The 14,847-nt window shown below is 37.3% G+C and overlaps 3 protein-coding genes and 1 long non-coding RNA gene across 4 annotated transcripts; 2 read left to right on the top strand and 2 right to left on the bottom strand.

Annotated features, from left to right (window-relative positions):
* The first annotated feature begins 292 nt into the window (after positions 1-292).
* Positions 293-5,701, top strand: LOC103449062 (probable protein phosphatase 2C 59). Its single transcript, XM_008388337.4, has 9 exons — positions 293-555; positions 729-998; positions 2,173-2,300; positions 3,094-3,192; positions 3,310-3,468; positions 3,764-3,850; positions 3,930-4,021; positions 4,352-4,426; positions 5,246-5,701. Exons 2-9 carry the CDS (start codon positions 919-921, stop codon positions 5,402-5,404), a joined length of 879 nt encoding a protein of 292 aa, XP_008386559.1. The 5' UTR covers positions 293-555; positions 729-918; the 3' UTR covers positions 5,405-5,701.
* A 1,745-nt stretch (positions 5,702-7,446) lies between these two features.
* Positions 7,447-9,214, bottom strand: LOC139187403 (zinc finger protein CONSTANS-LIKE 4-like). The gene is made up of 2 exons (XM_070827173.1): positions 7,998-9,214; positions 7,447-7,912 (listed from the first exon to the last, which is right to left on the bottom strand). The coding sequence occupies exons 1-2, from the start codon at positions 8,694-8,696 to the stop codon at positions 7,622-7,624; spliced, it is 990 nt and encodes a 329-aa protein (XP_070683274.1). The 5' UTR covers positions 8,697-9,214; the 3' UTR covers positions 7,447-7,621.
* Positions 9,215-11,208: 1,994 nt separating this feature from the next.
* LOC103449064 (protein BOLA4, chloroplastic/mitochondrial-like) lies at positions 11,209-13,042 on the top strand. Its single transcript, XM_029106724.2, has 2 exons — positions 11,209-11,355; positions 12,299-13,042. The coding sequence occupies exon 2, from the start codon at positions 12,384-12,386 to the stop codon at positions 12,858-12,860; it is 477 nt and encodes a 158-aa protein (XP_028962557.2). The 5' UTR covers positions 11,209-11,355; positions 12,299-12,383; the 3' UTR covers positions 12,861-13,042.
* A 342-nt stretch (positions 13,043-13,384) lies between these two features.
* Positions 13,385-13,938, bottom strand: LOC139198194 (uncharacterized). The gene is made up of 2 exons (XR_011583467.1): positions 13,863-13,938; positions 13,385-13,662 (listed from the first exon to the last, which is right to left on the bottom strand). It is a non-coding gene; the product is annotated as an uncharacterized lncRNA (long non-coding RNA).
* Between the last annotated feature and the right edge of the window lie 909 nt (positions 13,939-14,847).

Below are 14,847 nucleotides of genomic sequence, written 5' to 3'. Positions count from 1 at the left end.
ACTTTCGTTAAAATGAGTCATTCTCGGATGACCATCGTTATAATTGGGTTAAAGTTGAGAAATCATTGCTCTAATTGAAATAAAATTGATGGACCATTTCTCCAATATGTTAAAGTTGAGAAACCCTTACTATAATTTTCTTATTTAGTTTTTTTATTTGTGCCTTGATTCAGTCTCATGTGTATGACACGTTACTTATTTTAACCGAAGTTTTAACGAAATTGACAAAAAAAAAAAAACTCATTTATGATAAATGGAGAGATAAAGGCTCGAAATTTTTTAGTTGAAAGTGGATTAGTCTAATTAAATTAAAGCCGAGTGACTATTTCAATAATTTCCCGTGATAATTATCGCTTCTTCTCTCCTCCTCTGCTTGCGTTTGCAAAAAACTGAAACCAAATATAGAAGAGGAGAGAGAGAAACCGCTTTGGCTCGTATCTCATCACTCTCGTCGTCCTTTTCTTCCCTCCCCTTTATTTTCTCTCTCTAAATTTCTACCTCTCTGTCACTGCTCTCTTCCTCCATCCATGACACCTTCATTTCATTTCTCTTCAGGTTCTCTCTCTCTAAAATTTCACATTCATTTTCCAAGGTGTTTCCTTTACAGCTATACATTGACGAACAGCAAGATCCGTGAATTGGGTCTTTAATCAAATTTAATTTAATTTCTTAATATCTGAGAAATTTTGGGTTTTTTTTTTAATTTTGATTTCTGGCGTGATTTGCAGGTTAAATTCTGAGAATTTATGATTTCAGATATGATCCTCGAGTGATTAGTGCTAATTATCATTTGACGTGGAAACAATTGGTCGTTTAATTCTATATATAGCAATTGCTGGAGCTGTTTTTCTTCAGTATTTTATTATTTTCAAAGAAACAAGAAGTGGGGAATTTGAGAATTCGAGCGAGAAGAAGAAGATGGGTTATCTCAATTCGGTTTTGTCACCTTCGACCCAGGTCCATGCTGATGATCCACCCGTTAGCGGTGGCGGCCTCAGGTCGTTTACTTTTCCAGTTTATCAATTTTTTGTTTGGATCTAAATTTTTTACCTTTTATTTCTATGGATTGTTGTAATTTGTTTTGGTGCAATTTGTTTGATTTATTTGTTAATTTTTATTTGTATTTTGTTGTGTTTGGTAAGCATGTGAGATAAATCATGATTCATATGTCATATTTTCTTTCTATTTTCGCATTCGTGATGGGGAGGTTTTAGATTTTGTGTTTTGTTTTGTGTAATTGTGATTTGTGATTCCTGGGTACATTTATTGTGTCATTTTTTAGCTGTCCAGGAAGCAATTCTCGATTTGGGTTTTATGTCATAACGAATGTGTGCATTCTAATTTTGAAGGAAGTTTTGGCGTGTGATTTGGGTGGTATGATGTGTTTTTTGTATGTTGTATGCCTTCGTGAGATGACCTATGTTGTTTTCCTGGTCTTGGTGATGGTGATTTGGATGTTCCACTAGTTCTGAAGTGTGTGATATATCTCGATATTAATTGGATAGTTTGGGCAAAGGGTGATAGAGTTTATTCACCAATCATTTAAAGATGTTTGACAAAAACAAGAGAGGAAAATGATATGACATGCATGATCGAAGAAACTTGAAATATATGTTTTTTCATGTCGGGGTGTGCCCTTGTTTGCACGTCTGCCTAATTACGGCCTGTCATGTTCGTCACAGACAAATGTAAAGGTTGTGCAAATTAATTTTTATGATTTGCGTTTGCTGGATCTTCAGAACGGTATTCTCTGGAATATTGTTATTGTGGACAAGCGGAAAAAAGCTTTCCATTGCCGTTATGATTGCGTGCATAATAGCCGTTTTTTTCTTTACCTCCACTTGTGCATGTGTGAGAATGAAACTCATGGGAAACATGAAGCTTACATCCAATTTTGCTAGAGAGTTGTGTTTATTTGTCAGCTTATTTCTCCACGTGTTAGCGTGTGTACAAGAATGGAACTCATATGGGAAACTTGGAGTTTATATCCAATTTTGCTCAAGAGTCGGTTGTTTCCCTCCATGTGTTGATCCCTGAAATTTGGTTCTTTAATATGAGATTGGAATTGGATAATGATTTTCCCTTTTAATTCAACACTGTTTCTGTTACATAGAATTTTCAACCATGATTTGGGATTTGTCTCATTAAGTGTGTTGTTAAACGTGGCAACAGTCAGAATGGAAAGTTCAGCTATGGATATGCAAGCTCTCCAGGGAAAAGATCTTCTATGGAAGACTTCTATGAGACAAGAATTGATGGTGTTGAGGGAGAAGTAGTTGGTCTTTTTGGAGTTTTCGATGGTATATCCATCTCTCTCTCACTCTTTCTACACGCACATGCATGCCCATGCACACACATTGATAAGTGTAAATAATATCATGCTTAGGATGGGATGTATACACAATTAGGCAGATGCATGTGGGTGTGTGGATATGTATTTGATCTCTGCTAATTTCCATCCTTCTATTTTTGGTATAATCTTCATTCGTTTTCCTTGGTTTATTATTTGATAACTGAATAATATTGTAGTTGTACGATCATTTATCGTTACAAATATTTACTGGATTTTACTTTGCCTCATAATTGACCCTTGATCCACTTGCCAGTTTGGTCTTGGGGTTTGAGCTATTCTAGCTGGACAGTGGAATATCTTCTTTACCACACTGTCGTGGTGATCTTCTGACAAGATGAACCTCTAGGGAGGATACTTGAAGCTCTACATGCTTAATTCACTTTAAAATGCTAATTAGACTTGAATCTTATTTCATGGAACAGCAGTTCTGTTGTATTTCCATCTGGTTTGACTGTCTATGTAATCATTCTTTCTATTATTTTATTGTTGCTGTCATTTTGTTCATGGCTCATGTGCTATTGGCTGGTTGGTGATTAGAAGTTCATAAGTGCATTTGTTCATAAGCATACTCTCACACAGAAGATATATATTAATATGTTGTTAGTATATGTATATACATCTATCATCATATACATGCATACCTCTGAAAACAAGAAGATTGATCATCATATACTTGCATAGCATGCCTTTGGAAATAAGAAGATAGGTAACCTGAAAATGCTGCGCTTTCATTGAATTAGGCCATGGAGGTGCACGTGCTGCTGAGTATGTCAAGCAAAATCTTTTCAGTAATTTGATCAGTCATCCAAAATTTATCTCTGACACCAAATCTGCTATAGGTTTGTCTTCTTACTAGTAACCAGAAACGTTATGGTTGCTTCTAATTAATGCTTTACAATTTGTTATTTTGGAAGTAAATAACAGTATTCAGAACTAATATTTCCCTGTTCCTGCAGCTGATGCTTACAGCCATACCGACTCTGAATTTCTGAAATCAGAAAATAATCAGAATAGAGATGCTGGTTCAACTGCTTCTACTGCAATCCTAGTTGGTGACCGTTTGCTTGTTGCAAATGTTGGGGATTCTAGAGCTGTGATATGCAGGGGTGGGAACGGTAAGCCTTTGCACTGTCCCACTTCCATTGTGTTTTAGCATAATAATCGTACCAAACACTACAATTTCAAGGGTGAAGGGACTTCTGTGTCCTATCTCAATTGTTTGGTGAGATTGGATAGCCGCTGGATGGAGAGAGAAATTTTGACCGCTAATATCTTAGCTCTGTATGGAAGAAAATGATTTGACCTAAAAGGATATAGGGTTCTGCAACTTTATCCTTATAGCGATTTTTGTTGATCATTTGTCTATTTTCTATAGTGTTCACATGTTTCTTATTCTGTTGTATCCTGCAGCTATAGCTGCTTCAAGAGATCACAAGCCAGACCAGACTGATGAGCGGCAACGGATTGAGGATGCAGGAGGATTTGTTATGTGGGCTGGTAAGGTTTATCATTGTTTTAAGATTTCTCATGAAATGGCATATGAGTGTGTTCTTGACAATGGAGATTGTAATAATAGGAACTTGGAGAGTTGGAGGTGTTCTTGCTGTTTCTCGTGCATTTGGTGATAGGCTGTTGAAGCAGTATGTTGTTGCTGATCCAGAAATCCAGGTTTGATCCTTTGTGTTGATATTTAATAGTCAATATATTGATACACACACACATGGTGGTGTTCAAGAGTCTTTTGAGCAAAACATGGTTCTTGTAAAAAATTTTAAATTCTCATGTACTAAAATATAGATGGTTCGGATCGTTGAAATGCATTGCAAAATGTGTGTCAAAAGCATGTGTCACCAGATTGTAACCCATATGCGCGCGCGCGCACACACACACACACACATACATACATAATATATATATATATATATATATATATATATATATATATATATTTGTCTGATGCTTTTTGGGATATCTGTTTAACTTGCTTTATTTTGGCAGGAGGAAAAGATTGACAACTCTCTTGAGTTCCTTATCCTTGCAAGTGATGGACTGTGGGATGTTGTCACCAATGAGGTTTGCCCGACTTTTTGTTTTATTTACTGTTCTGTACTTGCCAAAATATTATTGTTCAGCATTTGACTACTTAACTACTCGATGCAGTTGTTGAAATTTTTTAGATTGACGGGGCCGGGGGCCCCACTCTAACTACACCGATACTGTCCCCAAATTTAACACCTGCCCAATCCGTCAGGTGTGGAGTTTTACCACAAATGGCCTCGGCATTAGTTAAAGTAGGGTAATCATATTTAAAGCCACCCTTGTTGACTTCCCCCACCAATGTGGGACTGCCAACACGCCCCCTCACGTGTAACCCCATTTAGTGGTTCACACATGGAGATCCACACATCGGCAATTGAAACTCAGATGTTGGCTCCAATGGAGTCCAAACTTGTTTTTAATCTTTTCAGGAAGTGTCGCTTAAGGACTCAGAGGCCGACTCTATGTTAAGAGTCCAAGCTTGTTTCCAAGCCCACACTTATTGGTGACAAGCCTTTGGCTTGCACGGGCTCGTAACCTTGGATTGAAATTTTTTTGATCGACGGGCCCGGGGGGCACTCTAACAACACTGATACTGTCCCAACTTTATCACTTGCCCAATCCGTCAGGTGTGGAGTTTTACTATAAAAGGTCTCGGTATTAGTTAGAGTAAGATAATCATATTTAAAGCCACCCTTGTAACTTGTTGACTTCCCCCACCGATGTGGGACTGCCAACAACGTTGGCGGTGGCGGTGGTGTTCTCTTCCTTTGCTGGGATTATACGGTTTTGTCACAATTAGTAAACTGTCTTGATGGCTTGGTATGGCAACTGATCATTCATTTTCTTTTCCAGGAGGCCGTCGCAATGATCAAACCAATTCAGGACCCAAAGCAGGCAGCGGAGAGGCTAATGCAGGAAGCATATCAGAGGGGGAGTGCAGATAACATCACATGCGTTGTTGTGCGTTTCCTGGCTAACCAAGGGGGTTCCTCACGAAGCAATTCTGGCTAACCACCTTTTTGCGGCGCAACGTGCTTGGATTCCTACCAGAGCTCCAGATTGGTAGGCGGGGTTGCAATAAATTTCGGTATAGTTTTAGAAAAACCTATGGTAGCAATGTACTGTTAACAAGGATAGAGAGACATAATCGAAACTTATCGGGCTGTTAATATGTATTACATGTCATCAGCCTCTAGCATAGAACTTGGTAAGTGTAGCAGAAAAATGTCAATGTGTATGTAAAGTGTTTCTCGTTATGTTTTCTGTAAATCGAGTGTTTCTTTTGTTATATAACTGTTTGAAATGTTAGGTCTTCTTTTCGGGAAGTAATATCCGCTCCCCGTTTTTCTCCTTCGGCGCACTCTATTTGCTTAAAACTCTTGATTCTCGTTTGATTCGTTCAATTCAAAAGATAGGAATGAATAAGGGTGTGCAAAAGGAAGAAAAATGTGGTGGAAACGCCTTCCAAGCAAACGGGGCCTAATTTATGTATGCAGTTAATCACCCGTTTAGTGTTTGACTCTTATTCTATCCTCAAGTTCCAATGACCGTTGAGACTAAATAAAACTAAAATTGCCAATTTGATTTCCTTCTCTATCCAACTCATCTACTCTTATTTTAGCTGGCGTGTTTACTTATTAGGAATTGATGCAAAATGATTAATATCTTTTCATTTCTAACATATCTAACACGTAAGGACTATTGAAATTGGACTTGGATTCTCTGCGCTCCCATTTCGGTGCCCTCTCCGTGCCCTCCTATTTTGTGTGGTCACGGTTAATCCATGCTAACATTTTATATTGTTTTTTATAAAAATAATAAGATAAAAAAAAATAGTAATATAAAATATTGACGTGGCTTAACCGTGACCACAAAAACAGAAGGGCACGGAGAGGGCACCGAATTGGGAGGGCAGAGAATCCAAGTCCATTGAAATTAGCTGTAACATATCCAATTTCATTCAAGTATCATTACCAATTTACCAAGGCGGGCATGTTATATATTTATAACATTAGGAATTAATTTTCTTCAGTGTTATATATTTATATACAGTCTACAATTGAGTGAGTGGTAATAAAAAAACCAAAAACTCAACAAAACTGTAGACAGTACGGAAATGTAATTTTCATTTTAATAAAATAAGTTGAATAAATATATAAACTCACAGTACTTCCGTTGTATAATATAGACTCACAGTACTTCCGTTGAATTGATATATAGACTGTCGTATAAAATATTGTGCTACTAATTGAGCAACTGAGTTTTGGGTTTTATATACAACGGGAGTACTGCGAGTCTATATATTTATCCAACTTATTTTATTTTAAGAGTTATGGAGTATGGTGTGCGTAAGTTTCTTCATCTCGGAGAGGATCACATTAGTGTTCGGTCAAAAAGACCCATTAGGTGGGATCATGAAGAGGTAGCCGCAGTCAGAACGTAGTCTTGCGAGTATGAATTCCGTATCGAAAAAATAAGAGACATTTTATGTGTTCATAAATAATTGAATTGCATTTTATGTGGTCAGTTAATTTTAAGATGAAACTTCAATTTTTTAAATACGAGTTGGGTCGTTGTAAGGATGCGTGCGGAACTTCCACCTTACTTAAGATGATAAGATCGAGAAAAATCAAAGCCTATGCATTTGCTTATATATTTTCAACACACTGTTACATTATTTCCAACCAATAATACAATAACATTGATTTTTATTTTCATAGTACTTATTAATTTAAAAAATCGCCACACAAATTCCGTACGATAATTAGGTGAGTCTCTCACGGCTCAATCAAATGGGACCCAGAAAACATTGTTCACCTGCTCTCCGACCTTAATGGAAGACGCTAGAAATCACTATGAACAAAAGAAATAATTAACAATTAAATAAGTAAAGCATGTGGGCTTTAGCAAATTAAGGTTGCCTAATATAATAAATTAATAGTTTAATGGTTGCCTAATATAGTAAATTAATAGTTTAATGTCCCTAATATAGTAAATTAATCCTAATGCTAATCACCAAAACCAATAGCAATCCAGATTCTGATACGACCCAATACCAAATTAAAATTTCATTACTGCAGAAGAAAAACTTGGTACAAAATCGTCGGCCAAGATTCCATGGATCGTACAGTACACCGGATCTCGACCGATATTTACACCCACAGCCGATTTCCCGGGGAAAAAAAACGAAATTACAAAGCTTGATTACCGGTTAATTACATTATTAACCTAAAACGACGGAACGACGCCGTAGCGGCACATCCGCTCGGCTTCGATCTCCACCTCCGTGCGCTTCGCGAACCTGCCTTTGATTCGCGGCCGAGTTTCCGCGTACGCTTTTCTCGAAGCGTACCGTATCGTCTTCTCGAACTTTCGGTTCTTCCGCTTCTCTCTGTACCTCAGCACCCTCGCCACGCGATCCACGGACGAGAGCTGGACCGCCGGTTGCGATGTCTCCACAGCAGCGGTCACCGCGTTGCCATCCGGCACGACGCTGATGTCCATGGACGACGATGATACCTGAGGCGCAAAGCAGAGGATCAGATATTGAATGCAAAATTTTCTTAGGATCTGTTTGGTAACGGAGAAAATTGAGAGGACTTACACTCTGGCTCAGACACCGAGCGTGGTGGTAGCCGTAGACGAAGGGCTTGGAGCCGGCGGAGAAGTCGAGTTCGAAGCTCTGGTCGTTAACCAGCAGAGGCTGCATGTTCTTGCTCTGCACCGGAACGACGCCGTCCGCGCCGCAGCTGTTCTGCTCCTGAGCTTCTTCAAGTTTCGGATCCACATGCCCGTAGTCCAGATCCAGATACGGATCCATTTCCTGGAACAAGTACTGCCCCGAGTTCAGATCTGGATTCTCCATCGCCTTGGGGTTCGGGAGCAGCCACGAGGCGGCCTCGGCCTCCTCCCTGCTCACCTCGGTCTCTCCGTCCACGTCGGACAAGTAACGGTCGTCGAGGAAGTTGACGACAGATTTGACGACGGGGACCGAGTCTGCAGCCGAGTTCACGGAATCGTAAAACGGCGTGACAGGGACTCGATCGTGGCGACTGCTGAGAGGGTTGGCGGAGTGGATGTCGCGGTCACAGGTGACGCAGAGGGCGGCGTCGTCGGCCTTGCAGGTGACGTGAGCTGGAGCTTGCTCGCAGACCTCGCAGAGCCAGACGCGGGGGTGGCGGGAGGCGAGCTTGTTGGCCGCGTGGATCTTGGAGTCGCAGTTGACGCAGAGGAAGGCGGAGTCGGCGCGGCAGAACAGAGTCGCCGTCGCCGATTGGCAAGAGTCGCAGAGCTTCGATGCCATGACCGAAATCTGCTGCAATGTAATAGTTTTCGTAAATAGCACTCACTCTTGTCACTCACACACAAAGACTCTCTCTCTCTTCTCTCTTTCTCTCCTTCTCTCTCCTTTTGTGCGTTTGGATTCAGTGTGTGGTGTCTATCCTGTGGGCCCTGGATATCTAGGTAAGGACCAATGAGGGGGCGATACGTGGGCGAAGCTTAGCCATAAGGTGGGGTCAACGGTACATGGTCTGCATTGGCTTCCGAGTTTCCTTTGCTTCACCTTTTTCGCAGTGTCGTGATAGCGTGGGTAGTTGAGGGGCCCACAATAATGGTGGGTCGGTGGCCCACGCGTTGCTCGAGTTTGAGCTCAAAAAGTCGGTGTTCAATGGAATAGCCATACGCTGTGGGAGATGATTGTCTGCCATCCCATCTCAATGTCCTTTTCATCCTCTTTTATTTTTATGATAACAGTTAAGACATGTTACCATTTTATATTCTTATTCTTTTTATCTTATTATTTTTATAAAAAATTAATATAAAATATTGATGTGACCACATAAAATAAAAGAAGATGAGTTGGGAAAAGCAGACAATTCATCTCCTACGCTGTGTATGTAGGAAGAAGAAGATCGACTGTCTTGTAGGTTAGGAAGCGCTAGGGTACTCCTACCAGATGTATTTTTGACCGTTGATGTATGTGGATTAATTTGTATCAATCGCTTCAAATTAATGACGCGCCAACTTGCGCGTGAAAAATTGACCCTAAGAGTTAATTCAACTGATTGTGAGAGGAGAGGTGTATTATTTATAGAGTAACGTTATTCCTACTATATTTGTATACAATTTTAGATGGCATCTGATGTGGATAGCCACATCATTTGAAAATTTTGTAAAACCAAAGGAAATGAAAGAAAAAGACTCTTCATATATCACAATCATCATTTAATTAACTAATTTTTCTTAATTATTAGTTTATTAAATAATGAACTAAATTTTAAAATCTAATTAATTCAAATAATGTGACTGTCCACGTCAAATGTTATCTAAAATGGTATGAAAATATAGTACAAAAATATGGTATGAATATCATTACTCTATTTATAGGGCGAAGACACCACTATTACTAGTAATCACTAAAACCTATTGTGTCAATCACTACGGAGTTGTCTAGTATTTGTGATAAACTCTGTAAGTCTGTATTTCTGAAATTGAACTATTTAGTATCTCGAACCCGTCGAGAGTACACTCGTGTAATTCTCATGTTCAATTGTCGAGTGATCTACAGTTGTACGAGAATGTTGAGTACGACTCTAGTCGTATGGGCACACCCTAACTACCACGGGTAGATAGCAAAAATAACAAATGAACACCTCAACTATACATAGCAAATAACAAATGATTTGCCACACATGGAAAAAATGTTACTAATAATGCACATACAATTCGAAAAGATTTATTATGTATGTCGGCATATATTTCAAGTCAGAGGATTTGGTGCGATCGCGGTGCACATGAGCAAAACGTTTTAAAAAACGATTTCTGTCAAATTTTCTTCTCTTCTAATCTCAGTCACCAAAATTCATTTAAAACGATCAAATGATTTTAGATTATTTTAAGAAAATTTTAACGAAACATTTTAGATCATGTTCACTTTAACGAAAAATCATTTTTTTACTTTTAAAAATCAATTTTGGTACTATTACTCACAACATCTTTTTGTCATTTTCGTTTTCAAGTCATTTTCATTAGTTTTCCTTTAGTTTAATGGGTAATGCTAAGAATACCAAATTTACAAATTAAATGATGTAGTTGTAGTATTAATTAAGTGTCTATTAACATGCTTTTTCTAATTAGTGACACATAATTTGCTTTAAAAATTTAGTCTCTTTAGCATTATTCTATTTTAATAGAAGCATTACGTGATACTAGTCATTTATGTATTATTATTTTTAGACACATGCGATAGTTATTTTACACTAAAATGAGTGGAAAAAAAATTGATTTTGGGAGGTAAGAGGTTGAAAAGGAAGACAATAATCACCATGTCAATCCACCACTTACAGTCATTTAAGTATTATGAATAGATGACGTTATTAATATGTAAGACTTCGTATTCATTATTTTCAATAAATAAATTCAAATAGGACTTTTAACCGATCTCATCACGCTACGTATTATTATCCGAAATCACAATCTCGTCTTGGTTCATATTCTCTTACCTTTTGTTTTTTGTTGCATTTATGTTTTTATTTTATTTTTTATTTTTTGAACAAACGATATTATATATATATATATATATTATGGGGAAGTGGATGAGCTTAGCTTCATAATGGGTTAACAATAATGTGGTTTAAATTCATTTTTGGCGAAAATTGAACCTAAAACCTCTCATTTACAAGTGAAGATAAATACTATTAGACCGTAATACTAATTGGCATATGTGGAAGCATATGTTTTAGATGACGTAGTTATTGACTGTACCGTCGGATTTGTACCTAAAGAAAATTAAACAGCTCAGATCAAATTGCTAGTAAATATTCCATTATTCTTTTTAAAATTACATAATTACCCTTGAAAATCCCTAACGAACTTTTTTCCCCTCATTCGTTCCTCTTGTTTGCTCTGCCGCTCCGTTCCTCCCAACCTCTCTCTCTCATTGAGAGTATTCAAACCGCGAGGTCAGTAAATTTCTCTGACTCTGTAAATAAAACCTACGAATTGCTGTAGAGTTTCATATTTTAACCTCTGCTGTGGAATTTCCTTTTGATTTTAGTGTTTTACGGCTTCAATAGCGGATTGCTTTTGCTGGGTTTACTCAAGATTTAATTGAATATGGTTAAATAGGTTAATCACTGGATTTGGTAGTGTGAGTTTTGAAGATTAATGTGAATTTAGTTGAAGGATTCAGCAACACATGGTAAATGATAATTTCATTTGGTACAGGTTTATAGCTAATGATAGAGGGTTCGTTTGGAAGTATATTTAAAATGACTCCAAGCACTGTTGATGAAAGTGCTTTTGGAACCAATATTAGTTAAAATGTAAGTGAATCCTTGTAGAAACACTTCAAGTGCTATTGGAACCTAGAAATAATTTCACCAAAACACTTTCAGTTATTTTAAAAGCACTTCCAAGTGAGCCAAAATTTGGACCCTTTTGCAACTTGTTGGAGATTGTGTAGTTTAAGGGCAGTTTGGAAGTGCTTCTCTTGAAAGCACTTATGCCAAATGCTAAAAGAAGCCCTTTTAGTTGGTTATCTAAAAGCGCTTTTAAGCATTCTAAAAGCAGTTCGAAACAGATTATAAGGTGATTGTTTGGGAATGCTTCTGTAGGAAACCTGCTCATAAGCTCATAAGAGCTTGTATTACAAACATGTTGAGTTTCGTATTAAAATTCCAAGTGCTTCTTCAAAAAGAGATTATGGGTAAAAGCACTTTTATGTTTTTCTGCCAAACATAGTTAGAAGCGCTTTCAGAAGCAATCAGCAATCCCAGTATGGTTTAATATTGACTGTTATTCGAACTTGCAGGGAGTAATGTTCATATAAAATTGGTTTAGCAAAACTTGATGTTATATGATTTATTCTTTGCATTTTTAATTTGCACCATCATATTCGTGTAGGTGCCCAATTGTTGCATAAGAACGGAGTGCAACCATACGTAGCTTAGAGATTTAGGGTTACAAGTAGAAGTGTAGAAAGGGAAAAATGGCGGTGAAGTCAATGATGGTGCGTCCGTACGTGTTATTAGCCTCCTGCTTCCTTAGTCGAGCTCTACCATCCTTATTTTCTCAACCAAGGCAAACACAGTTGGTATTGCTGCACCATAGAGCAATCAGCAATGAAAACAGGAGGAATATGAGACTGGAATATGGTGGTGTGAGGAGATTCAGTCCTCGATCCTCGAGCGTGGGCAATGCTGGCTCCATCGACTCCCCCCTCATAGAGTCCATGAAGAAAAAGATCAAGGAGGAGCTAAATGCTGAATCCGTTAGCGTAGAAGATCTGAGTGGGGATGGCCGACATGTGGTCATTGATGTTGTCTCCTCGTTGTTCGAGGGACAGTCGGCTGTAAATAGGCAGAGGATGGTGTACAAAGCCATATGGGAGGAGCTTCAGAACACAGTTCATGCAGTCGATCAGATGACTACCAAAACCCCGGATGAAGTTTCTGGTAAGAAGTAATCAAAGCGTTTGTTGACGAAGTTTAATTGTTGCGTTTGTTAGCTAGTGGGTGGATTGTCTTGGTGAATAAGATTTTATCTTAAATCCACTGCGTCCGGGTTCAAACTCTCCCCTCCCCTTAGTCTAGTGCAAAAACATTGTTGCATTTGCTATGCATCCTCGAATAAGATTATTTTTTTGAATTGTTTGGGTGCAACCATTTCTTTGGACATAAGCGATACTAGAAAAAGGGGAATCGGGCAAAAACATTTACCCGATTCATCAAAACTAATAAATCTCAAAAAAAATTTACATTTCCGGATCAAAAACATAAAAAATTTACATCTCTTCGGCTGAGTCTCCGATTCATCATATGAGAGTAACTCAGCACTAAAGTCGAGTGATATTTTTCTTCACTTATAACCTGTAACTAAGAGGTTTTAAGTTTGAATCTCATTGATGGCGGTTCGAACAATTCGCCCACCCAATTGCATAAATATACCTTTGTATTTAAATAAAATAAAATAAAAAACACATGAGCAAGCTTTTGAGCCGAATTTTATTCATTGATAAGTCGAAATAACATTTTAGACATAATCATTTACTCTATCAGCTCTTAGTTTCTACCTTATCGATTACTTCCTCGGTCGATGATGGAGAAAAATACATTATTCTATGCAACAACATGTATGTTCATCGATACAGCAACCGTTGATACTTACGCCAATTAGTCTAACGCATTCCAAGACACATTCCTCTTTTGAGCAACCCTCGAGAGGGATGGACTTGGAGCATGATTGTTCTGCCTCTCCTTGCAATGTACCTAATCCGCAAACAAGAAGATGTTAAAACATGGTTAAACACGTAATTAATTAATGTAATTTCTCTCAAACAGATGACGGGATTTCAAAAATGCAGTGCGTCTGTTGTCCTTGAACTTGAATTTGGAATACATTTTTTCATAAATTAAAGTAGTTTGGAGTATAATCGTGTACGAAACGAAGATAGGAGAATTCTATTTACCATTAGAGAAAACCAAGAGGAGGACTATAAGCAGAGAGAAGAAAGCCTGCCCCTTCATCTTTGTCTTTGTCAATGTAGCATTCAAGAGTGCTACATTATTCTTCCTTATATACCCAGAAAAAGGTGATAACATCATTTCACACTGTCAGTCTTTTTTGGAAACACATTTAATATTTTTGTAACTGCCAATTGTAATTGGAATTTTTTGAGTTTGACTTTTTTTACTTTTGCAATTTTTGGATTCGAATTTTAGTGGCAATAAATTGTGCTTGCTTTTAATGAGATTGCTATATAGATTTACTACCTAATAAGAAATGTACATTTATTTTCTTAGACGAGCATTCGAAATTTTGAATTTGGGGCTTATTTAGAAATGCTTTAAAATGATTGAAAGTAGATAAAATATTTTTGGGTTCCAAAACATTTAAAATACTTTTTGCAATAATCATTAGTTGTGTGCTCCTTATAAGAAGCATTTCAAGTCATTTTTTAAGATTCAATTTTATTTTTACTAAAAATTGGTTCAAAAAATATTTTTATAAAAAACGCTTTCAACCATTTTAAAAATACTTTCGAACGAGCTCTTAATCATTTTCTGCCAATATTGTTTTTTTTATTCTGAGAGTGCGAAGAGAATTACAATTAGACGAGCATCTCCAATGGCCAATGTGAGATTTCAAATGCTTTGAAATGGGTTTTTTTATATTTTTTTCCTTGATTGGAAAGCTCTTCGTTGGATATAATATAAAATTTTTATCTTGGTTGAAAAATATAAATTACACTTTCAGAGAGTGGACTCCGTCATTTAAAGAAAAAGTGAAATAAAATTTTAAAATCACATCTCCCTGGTTGAAGTAAAATTCATAATTATATATTCTAAAAATGTAAATAAAAAAATTTCTTTTCTTTGTAATCCATATTCTAAGAGCTAATTTTGCATCCACCAATTTCAAGTAAAATTCAGTTTGATAAAAATTAAAAAAAA

The sequence above is a fragment of the Malus domestica genome, chromosome 08 (assembly GCF_042453785.1).
Source record: "Malus domestica chromosome 08, GDT2T_hap1".
NCBI classification, from domain to species: domain Eukaryota; kingdom Viridiplantae; phylum Streptophyta; class Magnoliopsida; order Rosales; family Rosaceae; genus Malus; species Malus domestica.
Note: the sequence above shows the minus strand (reverse complement) of the source record. Positions and strands in the feature narration are given on the sequence as shown.